At 29.4% G+C, this 19,127-nt stretch overlaps 1 protein-coding gene across 2 annotated transcripts in view; it reads left to right on the forward strand.

Moving 5' to 3' along the window:
* LOC105255203 overlaps positions 1-19,127 on the forward strand; it is a 34,996-nt gene that overhangs the window by 12,031 nt on the left and 3,838 nt on the right. Inside the window, exons 2-6 of one of the 2 annotated variants that reach the window (XM_011264337.3) lie at positions 3,228-3,351; positions 13,789-13,899; positions 14,536-14,673; positions 14,767-14,864; positions 16,938-17,103. In XM_011264337.3, the coding sequence (XP_011262639.1) occupies positions 3,228-3,351; positions 13,789-13,899; positions 14,536-14,673; positions 14,767-14,864; positions 16,938-17,103 (637 nt within the window). Of the gene's footprint in view, positions 1-3,227; positions 3,352-13,788; positions 13,900-14,535; positions 14,674-14,766; positions 14,865-16,937; positions 17,104-17,213; positions 17,380-19,127 lie in introns of both variants that reach the window. The other variant, XM_011264336.3, reaches the window with a different exon arrangement.

Here is a 19,127-nt window from a genome sequence, read left to right on the forward strand (position 1 = left end):
GGCGTGGCCTAGACAAGACTCGGGAGATTTCGTCGGTATTCTCCTTTTTTCCCTTTTCTCGACAAATGATGATGATAACTCTTGATATGTACCATCGCGAGAAAATTCATTGTATCGCATCTTCAGACAACACTTGTTGCTCGTAGAAATTTTCGCGCGAAGAATACACTCCCTCCTCGAACAATACTGCATATTTCATCGAAATATTAATATTATATATAATTATTTATTATATATAATATTAATATTTCGAATTTATTAATTATAATTAATTAAATATTAATATTATATAATTAATAAAATTATTATAATTATTAAAATTAATTAAATATTAATATTATAAATTATAAATTTATTAATTAAATATTAATATTATATAATTAATAAAATTAAATATTAATATTAATATGATTAATTAAATATTAATATTATATATGATTATTTATTATATATAATATTAATATTTCGAATTTATTAATTATAATTAATTATTTAATATTATATATATTATAAATTAATTTCTCATGTTTTTATTTTAATATTAATTTCGCAAAATCTCCCATTGTGTCGGATAATTTTTTATGATTTTATTTCAATGAATTCTTTTTTTAATCTCAATACGTGTATTTTAAATAACAGATTTCACAGCATTATCTTTTTGCAATGTTATTATATTTGTATCACGACTTCACATTCGCAAAATAAAATAATTATTGTAACAACTAGACGATTGTGCAAGTGCAATTAATTATAAATAATGTATGTTAAATTTTCTTTTTTCTCTCTTTTTTTTACGTCGACAATATTGATATCAGATTTTGTTATTCGCTTTATTATATTTTAAACACTATTTTATAATAAAACACTGTTTTATTTTTGTATCAATGAAACGAAAACATTCTGGGAGGGGGCGAATATGCGGCATCGTTCACCTTGCGCATTCTTTCAAAAGACCTATTCGGAACGCATGGGTGTTCGTCAAGGTTAACCTGCTGAAGTTTACATCAGCAGTATACATACTCGTACGACTATTAGTTGGTAATCGAAGAAGAACGTAGGCGATGGAATTTCTCAAACATCATCGATCACCATTGTTGTTGACAAACGCAGCAAGAATGTATTTCTCGCACAAAGCAGTTGTATGTTTCATCTACAGTCCAAGTTTCGAAAACGATAAAATTCCAAATTATATGATAACGATTTGTACCTTGATTTTTCTCAAATTTTTCATTAATAATTTTTAAATAATTAAAAAAAAACAATTACATCTATCATCCAAGTTTTGAAAATAATAAATGACAATGTAACGATTTATATATTTTATATTTATATATTTATATTTATATATTTTATTATTTATATATTTGCATTACATTTCAAATTCTCTAAATAATAAGTTTTAAGTAATTAACAAAAGATAATAATTTTTGAATAATTAACAAAAGATGAGAAAGTAAGAGAGAGTCTGATCGTAAACTAAGTTTCATAAAAGACATAAATAAATCGCTTAAGGAGAAATTGTGAAAAGAATTAATGGAAGGGAGAAATGCGAGGATATTAATATCCTCCGCGAAAACAAATCGAGTTTTGAAGGGAAACTCCTTCTTTCGCCTTTTATCAGCGATCGGCGGTGGATCCAGAGCGAAATGTCTCGTGGGAAGCGACTTGTGTATGCAAAAAGGAGAACGAGCGCGCGCGGAAAACGTTTCTTTCCGTCGTCGACGATCGCGATTCATGCGTTCAAGATTTCCCGCGGTGTATTATTATACTTTCTACCAGACGTTGAATCGGGAAATCGAAGAGGGACTTTCTAGAAAATAGATCGTAACGATCGCCGGCACTGACAATCCGAGATTATATCGTTGAGTGACCACTGGAGCGGCCGGGGGAGGAGATCGATACATGCGTGTCCGCTGCATGATCTAAAATTGCACCAAGTTTCGAGGGCGGTATGCGAAATACATCCATGAACATAAAAAAGTATGCGGAACTTGCATCGACACGCATGAATAGACGTTCTCTATGGTTTTTATATAGATTTCATGGGCGAGCTCATCGCAAAATATCGATGCCAGGATGAAATCGTTTCCTCGTAATTTCATCTATCGTACCCACAAATCGGTAATTCTTCACCGCGACTAGAAATTTGTGCGAGTGTTACAATAATTTGTACGATTACATCGATTTCTTGATAATTATTGATAATCAGTCTTGAATTGACAGAAAAAAAATTCAAGAAATATATACATTATGAATTTCATTTATTATTAATACAGGGTGTCCCAGACTCAACGAATCAGCCATTAATGGTAGATTCCTGAGGTCATTTGGAAACGAAAATCTTAATACCAAAATGTTGAGGAAGATGTAGTTTCGACGCTACAAGAGATTAAAGATGACCAATCGGCGCGTTACATTCTCCTGTGCTCAGAGACATAACATCAAGAGGCCTGCGTACAGCACGATAATATCGATATCGATAGAGATCAATATAACATAAAAAATAGAATTCTGCAGTGAGTGCGATTGTGTCTTCGATGCGACAGTAGTCGGTAGTTTGAACATTTTTATGAAGTCTTCCTCGACATTTTGGTATTAGAATTTTCGTCTCCAAATGATCTCAGGAATCCGCTATTAACGTCTGATTCGTTGAGTCTGGGACATCCTGTATATAATAATTTATAATACAATTTATGATATAATAATTGATATTGTAAATTTTTTTTCTATCACTATTATACATCTTTTTCTAGCTAACAATAAATGTAGTCATCAAAATGAAGTTTCGTGTCGGTAAATTGAACAAAGTTGAATTTAAAATTCGACACGCACAACAGAAAGTAGTCGCTTGTAATCAGTTTTTAGCCGTCCGAGTTGACCGTAGTAAAATGTAGTTAAATGAGCATCGCGTCCCTTTCACTAAAAATACGAGAGAGATTCTGACAGATGTTATATCGCGAGAGTACACGATATTCTTACTTTCTAACGATAATAACATTTTCGCGAAAGGAAGAGTGCGTACTTCATCTGCATCTCGAAAATATATACGTATGCAGTGCAGTAGTAGCTCTCTCCATCGAGGTAAATTATTCGCCGCGATTTTGTTCTTGCCCTTTCACTTTATCATCGCTAATAACATGGCGTTTCGCAACTTCAAATCAACGTCTTTTTTTGCGACCCTTGGGGTGGCCCTGTCCATTTAACGAATACTCTTCTACCTGTTACAGCAATACGCGAGCAAGCATGCCGAGCAGAGCCACTTGATAGAGCAGATGAACACGAAATATTATTATTACACGAGGACTCAGGGTCTATTCAGGATATGTTACCCCAAAGAGAGACCACCGACAGGTAAGATAAAAATTCCAAAATAAATTTAGTCATTAAATATTCGTATAGTTTAATAAAAATCCTACACTGAAAAAAAAGTAATGTTGAGATAACAACATCAGTGTAATTGGAATTTATTTTATTAATTTTCAATAACATTATTAATCAAATCAATACATGGTGTATTAATTTGATTGAAAATGTTATTGAATTAATAAAATAAATTGCAATTACACTGATGTTGTTAGTTCAACATTATTTTTCAACATTATTTTTCAACATTATTTTTCACTGATGTTGTTGGTTCAACATTTATTTTCTTAGTGTACGACTTTCTCTTTCTAAACTTGTGTGTTATTTCAAAAAGGATTTTAAAATAAATGCGTGTTAATTAAAACCAACATTTTTTTCTGCTATCAATATTTATGAAATAATTCAGGAAAAAAGAGAATGCTAAAATAAAGACAGTGTTAAGTCTCTTTACTTCGTATGTAATTATTTGCTTTATTATTTTCATAATACATGATAGGATAAATGTATATAATATATTAAATATATTAAATATAATTAATATATATTAAATATATTAAATAATGAAATCGTAAAAAATGCTGAGGCGCAATTTTCTTGTCGTCTTTGAGCAATATTTGCGACAGCATTTGCACTTCGAGAGATCGACAAATTCCCCCGGGTTCGACGTTCAGTGACACTTCTTGTACGCGGCCTTTACGAAACTTTCTACATTACGATATCGTAATGTCGTAGGTTATCCGATCCCACGTAATAGGTTAACAGTTTATAATCGGCCGCACTAACGCATACAATCTTTGGAGAAAGGTGCATTTTCTCTCGATAGCTCCGGTGCAGTGCATCGCGACGCTTTCTCATCCTAGAATCCGTTACCGTGCATAATTCAGCATCATGCGTTTGCGTGAACAATGTATACCTATGTCGTATGAATAAAATGTAGGAAATACTTTCTTTTTATCTGTTAAAATCACTCCAAAAAAATAAAATAAAAAATGCGAAGAGATGTTTAAAATATTAAAATTATTATTATATTAAAATTATCTATTTTTTAGCTCAAAATCTTCAAAAAAATAAAAAGCAATATTATTTCGAAATAACGAATAAAAACGAATAAGAGTTTGTCGAATAGAAAATCATTAAAAAAAATTAATTGATATCATTTTCGATTAATATACTTATACTCATTAATTTTCCGAGTATCGGATACTTAGCTGGTTATAATAGAAAAAAAGGCATGTCGTACGATCAATCGCGCTATTTTCCAGACACTACTTCGAACGAGGTACTTAAATAACAACACAATGAGAAAAAAGATAATGAATATGAAATTCTATCTTCGAGCAAAAGCAATCTACGCGAAGCTTTTTTATCGATTTCAACCGCGAAGAATCCTCATTTTAAATTACTTAATGGACGACAAGACTTCCCTGGTTCGAGGATTGCTGGGTAATTTTTTTTCAGAGCACCTCGTAAGTGGACCGTTGCGATCGTGATCGTTTTGAAATAGTCGACGTGCCGATCGATCCATCGTGTTAATATCTTACAAACACAGGCCTTACTCGAGTTGATCGAGGGAAAAGAATCGGTGTTTCTTCTCGAAAGTTGGTCAAATATGAGTATAAATTCATAATAGTTTTTATTCATAATAGTTTCAAGATAATAATTTTAATTCGTAATGATTTCAAAAATGTCTTTTCTTGAAAATGTAAAGACTTTTGTATAGAAAAAAATAAAAATTTTTTGAAGCTAAAAATATAAATTCATTTTTATTCATAATAATTTTAATTCGTAATGATTTCAAAAATGTTTTTTCTTTCAAATGTAAAGGCTTTTGTAGAAAAAAATAAAAATTTTTTCAAGCTAAAAATGTATGCAGTAAATAGTAATCAGAAAATAATACTTCTTTTTAAGTAGTATTATTTTTTTAAAAGATTATATATTAATTTAAGTTATAATTAAATCTGACATTTGGAAGTTTCGATGAAAAAGATATCACGCACATGTTTCAGTTATGCACAAGGATATGATAAGACTCTACTTTGCATCATGCGTGATTTCGTATCATAACGTTTTATGGCTTGGAACGCCTTTCCTATTAGAGACTTTCTACAATAATGACGCATGTCCTCTATTAGCGATCAGTAACGTATAGAGAGAAGTTTTAGAGCAATAATATACGGAAAATGGGCATTCATAGCTTCGTATAGATAGTAAATCTAGTTAAAAATAACATGCAACTACGTAATGATACATAATCGAATGCAGTCGCGTGTGATCCAATGCTATGATACACGATTATAGAATAAATGTAATTAAATCCATAATCGGTGCAATTAATTTCATTACAGCTTAATTTCATATAATAGGTTTGCTCTTCATCAGGAAGTATATGCATGATTAAGTGGATTCCGATATGAATCTAGGTTGAAATTAATTAAGGTATTAAAATTGTCGATCTAAATTTGCTCTCTAAGAGTCAATTCCTTCGATATCCGTTTTAATAATTACAGATTATGTGTTTCTTTATTTCTCTCGAAATTTTATCTCTTTAAATTCTATCTCTTTGAAGGAAAGAGGAATAATTGGATTAAAGTTAAGTGTTTAAAATCTCAAAATTCACACGAAATTAATATAAACAACGTTTCATAGATTCTATTGTTTTCTCGAACGCACGTATGCGAGAACCCTATAATTCGGAACAATGTCGACACGCATAATGTGATGTCATTTTTTTACGTCACGCAGATCGCGAAATCGACTTTTGCATGCTTCGATGACTACGCAATGCTCATAATAATTAGAAATTATTATGCGAGCGTCAGCGTTACGAAGATGCGTTGCGTACGATCGAATTGTACAATTGATCTGGGTAAGCAAAAATAAATTTAATACCATACGTAATATGTGCGTAAGTGTACACGCGTGATGTATTACGTGAAGAACGCAGGTAGGAAATGTAGAGTGATGTAACGTAAGAGCTAATTTTAAATGACGCTTTAACGAGAAATTTATGGAATACAAAGTACGGTTCATTTTTTTACTTATAAATATAAATATAAATATAAATTATTATTATAAATCAAATAATTTATATAAATATAAACTAAATATAAATTAATAATATAATTAATAAATATAAATTATTATTATAAATTAATAAATAATAAATATTAATTATTATATAAATTGAATATAATTAATAAATATTAATTACTTGAAATATCTAAAGTAATTTTTTTACACTCGCACATCCCAGGATGGATTTTCAAAATCTTAATTATATTACGCGCTGCTTTCTACGATATTAGTCGCGAAATTAAGATTTCTTATAACTTTCTAAAAGTCGCTACGCAGAATTTGATTCGCGACAGTAATTGAAGGTTAAAAAAAATGTATGTATGTGTGTGTGTGGATTCTTTTCGTAAATCCGGTACGAGTGATTCCAGTTCTCCCGGAAGTTTCAGATTGCGCATTCTTCGAACGGGAAGGGAAAACGCTGCGTTATAAAGTGAAAACATGGTGAAGCACCGACTATAGTAGATGCGGGTCGTGCATACATTAGAGGGCTCGTATAAAATCCATTGTTATCCGCACAATAGTGAACCAGTCGTGAAGAGGAAGCGGCGAATCAAGCGGATAGCGTTCGTAAAATTCGAGATAAATTCGCGAGGGAAGTATGTCGATGTCGTGTGTTACAAGAGATAGATTCGTTTCATGGGATAGAACCAATCAAAATTGATTTATTGAGCAAATAATATATTATAAATAAGATGAGAAACATGCACTGATATCATGATAGATAAGAATTTGAGATAAATATTTATCTAAATATGTGATGTAAAAATGTGTACTTGAAATTTATTTGCTAAAAATTGCGGATGACAGGTAAAATTGCTTTCTCAAAATTACCCGAAATGAGAAAATGTTAAGATTATAAATAAATTCGATTATTTTCTTACTCGATATGTAGCAATAGTATCCCGATGGCTAAATAAATCGCTTCGTTTTTATTAGTTTGATACATTGGAGTAATCATTAGGGTTGCATAAAACTCTAGACTATATTTATAAAAATATATATTGTATTAATATTGAAAATTCTCTAAAACCTAAATCTTATTTGGATTTTGATTTTTTGTAAAAGTAAAAATCTTGTATTGCCATGTCTCGATTTTATTAAATCAATTTTTAATATAATTAATGCTGAATAATTGTTTAAAATAATATATATATATATATATATATATATATATATATAATAATAAAATATAATCTTTATAACACATAATAATTTAAAGTAATTAGTATTTATTAGTCATTCGTTTATTTTTCGTGTATAGATACATATATATATATATATATATATATATATATATATATATGTTATCTAAATTTAAAGCAGTTGCAGTAATATTAGATGTAGAAGCAGCTCACACACATACTAAAAAATTACAAAAGAAGAATTACACAGACGAAGAAAATTACAAAAGAAGAATTACACAACGAAGAAAAATTATAAAAGAAGAATTACAATTAATGCATTTACACAAAGTTTTTTATAGCTAAATAATTTTATATAATTTTATATTATTTTATTTATTGCATTAAATATTTCAAAATTTATTAATGTAAGCGTTTTCATTTATTAAACAAAATTTTTAAGTTTATATAATATAGTATGATTTTTCTCTAATTTACAAATATATATATTTTAACTTTTTTTTTAAACCAATAATTTTGACAATCTTAATCTTTGTCTTAATAACTAATTAAAAATTTAGATCTTTAAATTTCGAAACAAGATTTTTAATTAATTAATCAAGACAATATCAGATTAAAATTGCAAGATTATTGATTAAAAAAAAAGTTAAAATATAAATAATTATAAAATTAAATGAGAAAAGATCAACACATGTCGCACAATTCCAGTAATCTCATTATTCCACATATCGGTATTTATTTTGTGATAAATATTTTGACGCACGTGATAAGGTAAACTAGTAGATCCTTATTAATTAGTCATAAACGAGATACCAGACTTAACGATCGTATTCAGAATAGACGATCCAATTCAAACAAGATAAACGATCGGATGATGATGGATGTTGAAAGTACGGAGACAATGCTTTCTTCTCACCGGGTTCGCGTAAACAAAAATGCACTCGTGCCGATATGTGTATTTGTTCGATGGGATCGTGGGACCAGAGGAGACGACAAGAAAAGGTTCGAGCGTATCGAGGCCGAATCGGTGAGAATCGATTCTATCGATTCGTGCGATATCAAAGCGAGGAAATTGTTCGGGTGGAGAGAAAACTCTCTTCTTTTGTGTTTCTCGTGTCGTTCGGCCGGAAAACAATCGAAATGATCGATACGTCGCTCGTGCAATACCGTTTGCCGACCGACAACACCTTATCGGTTTCGGTGCCGTTTTCTTCCGGCGACTCGTTTCCGGTGGCTTCGATTTATTAGACGCACGTGATTAAGTTTATCTTCGCACTGAAGACAAATTTAATCGCTGGCCGACATATAATAAAAATTTATCGCTAATCGACATAATAAAATGACTTTCCAAAATGACGAAAAATGATCGTGAAATTCGTAATAAAATCCCGTGAACGCATTTTAGAAATAAAAATTCGAATATCTTATAATTATAAGGAAATTTATTCTTATATTCACTAATTTTTATATTATTTTACATAATCTTATTTATTCTGTGTTATTAATATTTAATGAATTGACTATAAATTATATCAAATATATATTTCATATTTATTTTCTGATTACATGAGATATTTCAAAAATTATTGATTGTTTTTAATAACAAAATCTTCGTAATGGTATCAATTGTTTCTTAATGAACATTGAGAGGATGATTTACGGCAATTTTTCGCATCATATAATTTATGTTTTACAACCAAGCTCCAAAAAAATTCTAATTTCACTAATTTCAGAATATTATTTAACATAATAACATAATAAATATAATTCATAATTAATAAATTAATAAATATAATTATATTCATAATTAATAAATAATTCATAATTACATAATATTATTTAACATAATTTTTTTTATTCTACATTATTAATATTCAACGAACTGACAATAAGTCATATCAAAAATATATTCCACATTTATCTCTCAATTATATACAATTAGATTATATAGGTTCAAAATTATTGATTGATTTTTAATAACAAAATCATCTTAATGGAATCAATGGCTCCTTAATGAACATTAAGAGGATGATTTACTGCAATTTTTCGCATCGTATATATTTATGTTTTGCAATTAAGCTCCAAAAAAAATTAAAATTCCACTAATTTCTATAATATTGTTTAACATAATCTTATTTATTCTGTATTATTAACATTCAAGGAACTGACAATAAGTCATATCAAAAATATGTTCCACATTTATCTCTCGATTATATAGAATTAGATATAGGTTATATAGGTTCAAAATTATTGATTACTTTTTAATAACAAAATCCTTGAAATTTTAATGATCGATATTTTTTAAATGAAAACATTGATGGAATGATCTTATTTATTCTGTATTATTAACATTTAAGGAACTTACAATAAGTCATTTCAAAAATATATTCCACATTTATCTCTCGATTATATAAAATTAGATTATATAGGTTCAAAATTATTGATTGCTTTTTAATAATAAAATCCTTGAAATTTTAGTGATCGATATTTTTAAAATGAAAACGTTGATGGAATAATCATTATTTATAGCAAGTTTTCGCATCGTATATTTATGCTTATCAAGCTCCAAAAAAAAATAAATTCTATGTTAAAATAAACTTCATGTAAAAGTTATTGAAAAAAAAATATAATTTTGTCATCTCTCCATTTAAATTTCCAAAATTTAATTTACAAAAGAAACCACTTTTTTCAAAATAATATAATTCGAAAATCATTAATATCTCGTTATTTTCATAGAAAAGCGACTTTAAGGTAATTAAAGAATCTGTTATTAAAACATACTAAAGTTTAATGATTCTAAAATATATTATATTCAAATAAATCCCGAAGTCAATCTAACAATTCTCGAAGACGACCTATCCGTCAGATATCCTGAAATTTCATCACGTGGCATTTTCGCGAATAATTTTATCACATTTTTACACACCGCGTCATCGAAAATCCAGCATCGAAAATCGAGGTCACGAGTGAACGCGCGAAAAATTTAAAGAAACCAGTCAACGACCGGTCCGGTGGCTTTTATCTCTGCCTCCTGGTATCACTCGCGTCGAAAAAAAGGTACGAGGAAGGTCCATCGCGACGATTGCTCGGCATCGCCACCGACGCTGAAGACTCCTCTTCCGGAATGAAGAGCGAAGAGCATATAACGCGTGTACAGTTAGGCGCGAGTCAACGATCTTGGCACGACGCCTCGTTTAGGCACGAAACTAGATTCGAAGAGGGTCGAGAAAACGGCCGTCGTCCGTCGCTTGAATCGCAAATAATTCAAACGGTATACGTTCTCGCTGCGAAAATACCTCGCTCTTGGCTGTGGAAACATCCAACATCCTTCTATCTTGTTCATTAATACCGGTTTTTCTCCAACGAGTGATTTTCATTCAATTATACTCGAGGGATGAAATAGAAACTAAACTATAATTGCTGGGGAAAAGATGAAATAAGCAAGCTTATAGCTGAAGTACAGATTGTGTAGAGAAAAAAAAATGAATGAATTTAATCGAAAGTGATTTGAAACCTCATCCTTTCATTTCGAGTCTTTACGTCTAATTTCGAAAATTTAATTTCACCTGGGAGATCGCATCCGAGGATCGTTAACGATCCTCCGCGAGAAATTAAATGTCGCAAAAACTCCTCGAGATATATTACTCGTCCCGGCTCGCCAATCCGATATCCATTCACCGAGAGGAGACCGTGAAAGCACGGCTATTTTACGTCAACTCTTCCCTCCGCGCGCGCGCGCGATACGTCTTTCGAAAGTGGCATTTCGCGGATTAGGATTCGCTAAAAGAGTACCGTTGCAAGATCGACGAAAGACCGAACGCTCGCATGCGAGTTTACCTGTACTACGGAGTATGTACAGGTATGTACAGGTAAAAGCATACCGCATACAACTGCGCCAGCTGCATTCTGGGTCGCATGCTTTTCGAGACGCGAGCTGGGGCTGTGGGATCTTGGAGTCACCGAGATAAATCCCAATAATAATTCCTCACGCAGCGAAACATACAGAGTGTCCCAAAAGTCCCGGATTGGTCGAATATTTCATAAACTATGCACTTTAGAAAGAAATGTTTCAGACAAAAGTTGTATAGCTTGAAGGGGGTCATCAGATAGTGGCACTGATTTGACATGGGAGAGTCATTTGAAAGTCACGTGAAGATCATCGTTAATTTCTTAAATGGAATCCCCTATTTTTTATTACATATTCGTGTAGCATATCTCGAAAGCTTTCCAAAACACTATAATAAAGTATTTCTTCATTGAGTACTTTTCGAGTTATGAGGCTTGAAATAATTTCTTAATTTTGCATAAATCATAAAATATCTAGTAAAATATTCATTTTTCGATTATCTTATCTTAATAATTTTATGTACAAAATAATGAGAGGAATCAATTGGTGTAAAGAAAACACATAGTTGTTTTAAAAAAAAATATGTAATTGTTAATTGCAAATTAACAATCGCATATTTAATCGCATATTTTTTTCTTAAAAACAACTATGTTTTTTCTTTACACCAATTGATTTCTCTCATTATTTTGTACATAAAAGTATTAAGGTAAGATAATCGAAAAATGAATATTTTACAAGATATTTTACGGTTTATGTAAAATTAAGAAATGATTATATAAGTCTCATAATTCGGAAAGTACTTAATGAAAACTAACTTAATTATAGTGTTTTGGAAAGCTCTCGACGTGAGCTACCAGAATATTTAATAAAAAATAGGGAGTTCCATTTAAGAAATTGACGGTGATCTTCACGTGACTTTCAAATGACTCTCCCATGTCAAATCATTGCCACTATCTGATGGCCCTTCAAGCCAACTTTTGTCTGAAACATTTCTTTCTAAAGTGCATAGTTTATGAAATATTCGACCGGTCCGGGACTTTTGGGACACCCTGTATAATACTATAATCCTAGATGTCTAATGAATGCGTGCCTTCAAAGATTTCTCGTACGTACCTCGTATAATTCCTCGTATAACTGCAGGCTAAACGAAAGATGCATTTGTGATGATTAATTTATTATTCAGCTATTGAAGGTTGCAATAGGACATCCTTAGGATATCATTAGAAAATAAACTGGTCTTCGAAATCCACTTAGTGATGTGAAATAAATTGTTGCAGCAAAGAGATATCGTAAATTCATATAATTACAAAGAGAAATCTTATGTTGAATTTATATTTCAGAAGATTATAAAATTAAAAGATATAACAATTTTCTATTAATGTCTCAGACTGATATTATTTTATCAGAAATTTCACTATTTTCTATTATCTTATATGATAGAAATTTTTAAGGCTGAAAAATTATAAATAATAACAATATCTTTCATTTTCCTAAAAAAAACTGATTTTAAAAACTCGACAGAAACTCTATTCTTATTTGTATATTTGAAATGTAAAAAAAATTTTTTTTTTTTTCATTTTATCCAAAAAACTTATTTACCATTTCTCTTAAATTTTTTTTTCAATTTTTTTATTTTTCTTTGTATAATTTTTAGTTTTTATTTTCCTTAAAAGTTTTTCATAAAAAAATAGCATGATATTAAATTGTGATACCTAATTCCTTTACTTGTTTATTGTGTAATCTAGCGGTAATTATTCTGCTCTCAACTAAATTTTCATAATATGACATGGATTTTCTTGGCAGTGATATAAATGACCATCTGCAGTTGTGATGTTATTTCTCAGTTCACCGAGATTCTGCACTTATTTCGCTTAGAATGCACTCCATTTCAATTCTGGATGTTGTAATGATACGTTGGATAAATATTAACTCGCGAATCTTGCGGTCTGTAGAATAAAAATGTTGGTTATTATAATTAACTAATTAGATATCGTATATACAGCTTTTCAAATATTTTTTTATTTTTCGCAATTATAAATAAAGCAATTTTTGCAAACTTTGAAAACAATGATTTTAAAATAAAAACCATTATTTTAAAATAATTTCAAATATTAATAATTAATTTATAAAACAGAAAGAGACATGATATTATGCAAAGATGTCAATAAATTTCTTAAACGCAGTACAATAATTTTCTTGTCGTTATAAAAAAATAAAAAAAAGAAACTTATTTATATACTTTAGTATTAATTATATAGATTTTGCTATTTATTTATAGAACTTTGTTGTTTCAATCATCTTATTTGTAATGCGAAATTATGTTTCTATCTATATCGCGCACGTTTTGTATTTATTTTTCAGTCGAGACTTATTTGAGTCCTGTAGAAACGCACTGCATGAATATTGACTATTTTATTCCCGATGAAGAAAATCAGACGAGAGGTTTTTCTGATGATGCAATGGCACGATTACGTAAGTATATTAAAAATAGAAAAAAAATTTATTTTTTCTTTTAATAATAAAAAATCAGCATAATTCTAAAAATTAGTTAATATTAAATTTAATTAACATTGACTTATAACTTAATTAACATTAACATTAATTGCTCTTATTTTTTGATTAATTTTTTTCTTCTAATATATTCGACCTTAACACTTTAAAAATAATTAAATAATTCTATCGATATTAAATTCTGTTTAGAATAAGAAATAGATATATAAATTGGTCAAGCATATATTAGTTCTGAAAGATTTATTATAAAATAAAGAGAGATAAATACGCGCGTGACAAACTTTCTCTTAACATACTTAACAGAATGATTATATAAATGTCTCATATTTTTATCAGGCCAAACAAATAATATCAAAAAAGCTAAGTCTTATTTGCAATACGTCTTGTAAATATAAATGATATTATAGGTACTTTAAAATTAAGTCACGTTGCACTCTCCGATGTGGAGCAAATGGAAAGTTCGATCGCTGATAGGCAGTGAATGCGTGCATAATACAGTTAAAAGACTTAGATATTTTCAAGATTGTTATAAAGATATTTTTTACAGATGCATGAGCAAAAAATATATAACGCTTAAATATCGTATTATTGTCATAGATATGGGAAGATCTGTGATAGCTCTATTCATGATCGGCTTTCTCGCGATATTTTCGGCATTCTGGACAGGAGTAGTCGGGTGTTGGAGAAGATCACCAGGGAACATTACGGCCACGGCGATTCTGATGTTATTCGCCTGTCAGTATATTTTCTGAAATAAAATTTCGAAAATATTTTATATTCATAAAGAGAAGAATATAATCGCAACGTACATATTTTTAAATGACGTAGGCCTACTGAGTGCTGGCGGTATGGGCTTGTGGCACGGCGTCGAGTATTATGAAAAAGAGAAAATCGTCGGGGAGGAATATTATCAACAATGGAGCAACGTAAGTTCTCAATTTTATTTGTATAACAATTTTTTATCGATATATAAAATATATCTCAACAATATAGCTCAACAAATTTGTCAAAGTGAGATTAAGATTTATCGTTGATATATATTTTTATTATTGAAACAGAAGATTAGAAGGAATAATATAATATATTAATATCTTTATTTATATAACAATTTTTTATCGATATATAAAATATATGCTCGACAAATTTGTCAAAGTGAGATTAAGATTTATCGTTGATTTATATTTTTATTATTGAAACAGAAGATTGGAAGGAATAATATAATATGCTCAACAAATTTGTCAAAGTGAGATTAAGATTTATCGTTGATTTATATTTTTATTATTGAAACAGAAGATTGGAAGGAATAATATAATATATTAATATCTTTATTTATATAACTATTTTTTATCGATATATAAAATATATGCTCGACAAATTTGTCAAAGTGAGATTAAGATTTATCGTTGATTTATATTTTTATTATTGAAACAGAAGATTGGAAGGAATAATATAATATGCTCAACAAATTTGTTAAAATGAGATTAAGATTGATCGTTAATTTATATTTTTATTATTGAAACAGAAGATTGGAAGGAATAATATAATATATTAATATCAGTCTGTTAGATTATTTAAATTGCTCGGATTAGTTCTGTTTTGTTTTCCTAAATTATCTAAATTATTCACATTCATTGATTGTTCAAAAATCAATTGATCAATCTTAAGGATGTTTTGTGTGTAAAATCCCAGCAAAAAGTAGTTGAAAATCATTATTGACGAATATATCCACTTTTGGTGTATTTTGAGTAAGAAATTGTGTGGAATATTACAATTTGATCTTAGCTACAGTGCAGAGATGTATTTTTTAATATTTATTGTGTTTTTATTGAAATATTCCGAACTTTGTTAATCGAAATGATTAACTTTTGGCAGAGAATTTCGCCTCGTGACAGATACATGGCTAACTTGATTGAATTATATTTAATATCTTTTTAACCAGTTAGCACTTGTATAATATTATTTGACCAAATATTTCCTCTGTATCTAAACTTTAGTAAATTTTAAACAAATTCTGAATATTATTTCCATGTGTTTTTGTCATTTGAATCGACGTGGTTATACGTTTCCCACAAGAACACATGTTAATTCGGTGCAAATTAAAATCCTTATAACTTGTAAATCGATTTAAAAATTGTACTGAAGATTCTAAACATATGTAAGGACATTCTGTACAATTTTCATTAAATTTTCAATATTTTGAAAATAGATACAAAACATCCTTAAGGCATGCATTATTTATTAGTAATAAGCGAGATAAGCGAAAGAGATGCAAATATTTTAATGCGAATTAAAACTGAATGCATTTTCTTATGAAAAATTAAATATTCTCAAATGATACGTTCCATACACTGAGCGAAAAATTTTTTTAAATTAAATAAATTTGTTTTCTTGAAACTTTTGCTTTAAATGCAAGGAATTGTTCATTTCGTTTAAGCAAAAGTATTTAATTTTAATTAAATATGCATGTTATATTAAGTACATTATTTTCATTTCTATATTTTTTATATTTAAATATACTATTTTCGTAAAATATATATTATAATTTATTAAATTAAAGATATTACTTTTTAAAATTAAAAAATTTAAAATTTTTGGGAATAAAAAATACATTTTAATAAATATTTTGTAAAATTAAAATAAAAATATTTAATTAAAAATTATATTTTTTTAAACACATATATATTTTTAAACATATATAAATAAATACTTAACTTAAACAAACAGACGTTTTGAATACAAGTAAATACGTGATTAGTACCCACCGAATAAATAGCTTTCTTGAATTAACGAAAATTTTTTTATTTCAAGATAATTTTTTTCTCAGTGTAAGTAATTTTGAAAATAACTGATAAAGAAGCATTTCGCTTGTTTCGCACCACGAAAAGGCTCTTTCAGGCACACCGGACCAATCTGTTGTCTGCATCGAACTCGAGGACCCGTATCCTGGCGATGGCAGGAGCAATTATATACGCAGTGCCTATAGATAATTTTGCCCGCAGGTTTTAAGAGATCACACGGCGCAATGGTACGACTGGTCGTTTTACCTCGCCTGGCTAGGGGTGGCCACGTGCCTGGGCACGATGACGCTATTCCTGATCGCGGCATCCTGCCTGAGAAGGGAGCGTGCCCGCGAGCAGGCCCAGAACATTCAGTACATTATGCCAGGTGACACGACAACCATGAAACGGCCGAGCTAACTCGTCCCGTATCTTTTTTTTCTTTGTTATATACCCGGCACGACATGGCACGGCACGCGGGGGAAAAACTGTCCCTAGGTCCTGAAAGACAACTCGCTAATCTCGTACGACTGGTCGTACGTGGTCGCTTGGGTCGGCGTCGGTTGGTCGTTGGTCAGCGCGATCTTGTTTAGCGCCGCGGCGATTTGCTTGAGGGGCGAGAGAATACGCGAGGAGGCGATGAACATGCAGTACCTCATGCCTGGTACATATTTAACACCTTTTGCTTTCGCCCATCATTAGCACGCGGCATCCGATTACTCTTAAGGGGTCATGTCTAGTCATGAAAGTAGAAAAAACCGATTTTTATGTTTTTGCATTTCCTCGAAGTGTATCCTATTGGAGATATTTCCTAAGTTTCAAATTAATAGGATGCAAATTGACGGAGTTATAAGTGTATGTTTTTTCCTGAAGCACCAGAATGTAACTTAACTATAAAGTTTCAGCTCTGATATTTTGAGGACTATCAAGCCAATATGAAGATTTAAATAAACTAAAATTATATGGGCCCGGAATAGATGATTTTGTGTAAATTTAAAAAATCTGCATTTTATTTAAACGTAAACTTGGCATAAATTTTAAACGCGTTTTTCTCGAAATCATTTTTGCAAAGTCGGTGAGTAAAATATTTCGAAAACCATTACACTCGATTTGCTTGATATTTTACAGGCTTCTTCTACATATAAAAATCCAATAGATGAACGAAGGATTTTATTTTTTAATGAATCCTTTTTTTTATTTAATAAACAATGAGCAATTTTTAAGTCGAAAAAGAATATTTTATGTCAAATGGTTGCCATTTTGTCCCAAAACAATTTTTTAATTCTTCGTTCATTTACTAGACAATTTAATATTAATTACAGTTTATCGAATTTTTAATATCAGTTTCGAATAGCATTGCTCACCGCGCAGCGCTTTTTAAAAACAATATCCGGGAGAATAGTTATAACTTTTACATTTTTTAATATTTTATTTTAAAAAAATATAATAACAGCCTTAATATTGTATTTAATTTGTACTTTTGAATAAAAATTTATTTGTAAAAAAAAATTATTACACTTTTCAAAAAAAATTCTTAAACTTCATATTTTATTTTAAAAAAAATATAATAACATTCTTAATATTTGTACTTTTGAATAAAAATTTATTTGTACAAAAAAAATTATTATACTTTTCAAAAAAAATTCTTAAGCATCATACTTTTTTCGGTTTGCTGATTAGACATAACCCCTTAAGAAAAATAATCCGTACACTGAACAGTTTTATCAGTTACTGATTTACCAAAACTAGTCAATTGACCAATTTCATTGATTTTGGAAAGAATGGATGTTGAAGAAAATATTGGAGTATTTCTTGATATTCTCAAACAAAATTTGTTAAATGTGTAATCGATTATTGATTACTTAGATTAATATGATACATTATGTATAAATTATAATCTATTATCTGTAAATATCAATACTGCAAGATAATTCAACAATCTAATTTAACAATTCTGTGAGACTTTTTTTCAAGTCGCAGCGATTGATAATCAACACATTATCGTGATAAACGATCAATGAAACATGGAAAATGTTTTGTATTAGATTTTTATTGCTGTTTAAAATTACAATAAAAATTAAATTTCCTCGAATAAAATCCCGACAAGTCGGATTCCGTGTGCACATTTAATGTTTTACTAACATTAATTTACAATCATCAGGCTTGATTACAAGGAACACGTTCCTTGATACAAGGATAACGATCATTTTGTCATCATACTAATACTATATTAGATTTATTTGAAGGAACGTCAATGCGGAAGCGACAAGTTATTAAACTCACATTGAAATTAAATTATCTTGATGAATATTAATAAAATTAATGAATATTTGAATATTGAATTAATTAAATATTTAATAATGTATTATGAATATAGTACTTCAAGCGCTTCCGTATTAACGTATAATAATT

Source organism: Camponotus floridanus, unplaced genomic scaffold, assembly GCF_003227725.1.
Source record: "Camponotus floridanus strain SB8 unplaced genomic scaffold, Cflo_v7.5 scaffold36, whole genome shotgun sequence".
In the NCBI taxonomy this organism is placed as follows: Eukaryota; Metazoa; Arthropoda; class Insecta; order Hymenoptera; family Formicidae; genus Camponotus; species Camponotus floridanus.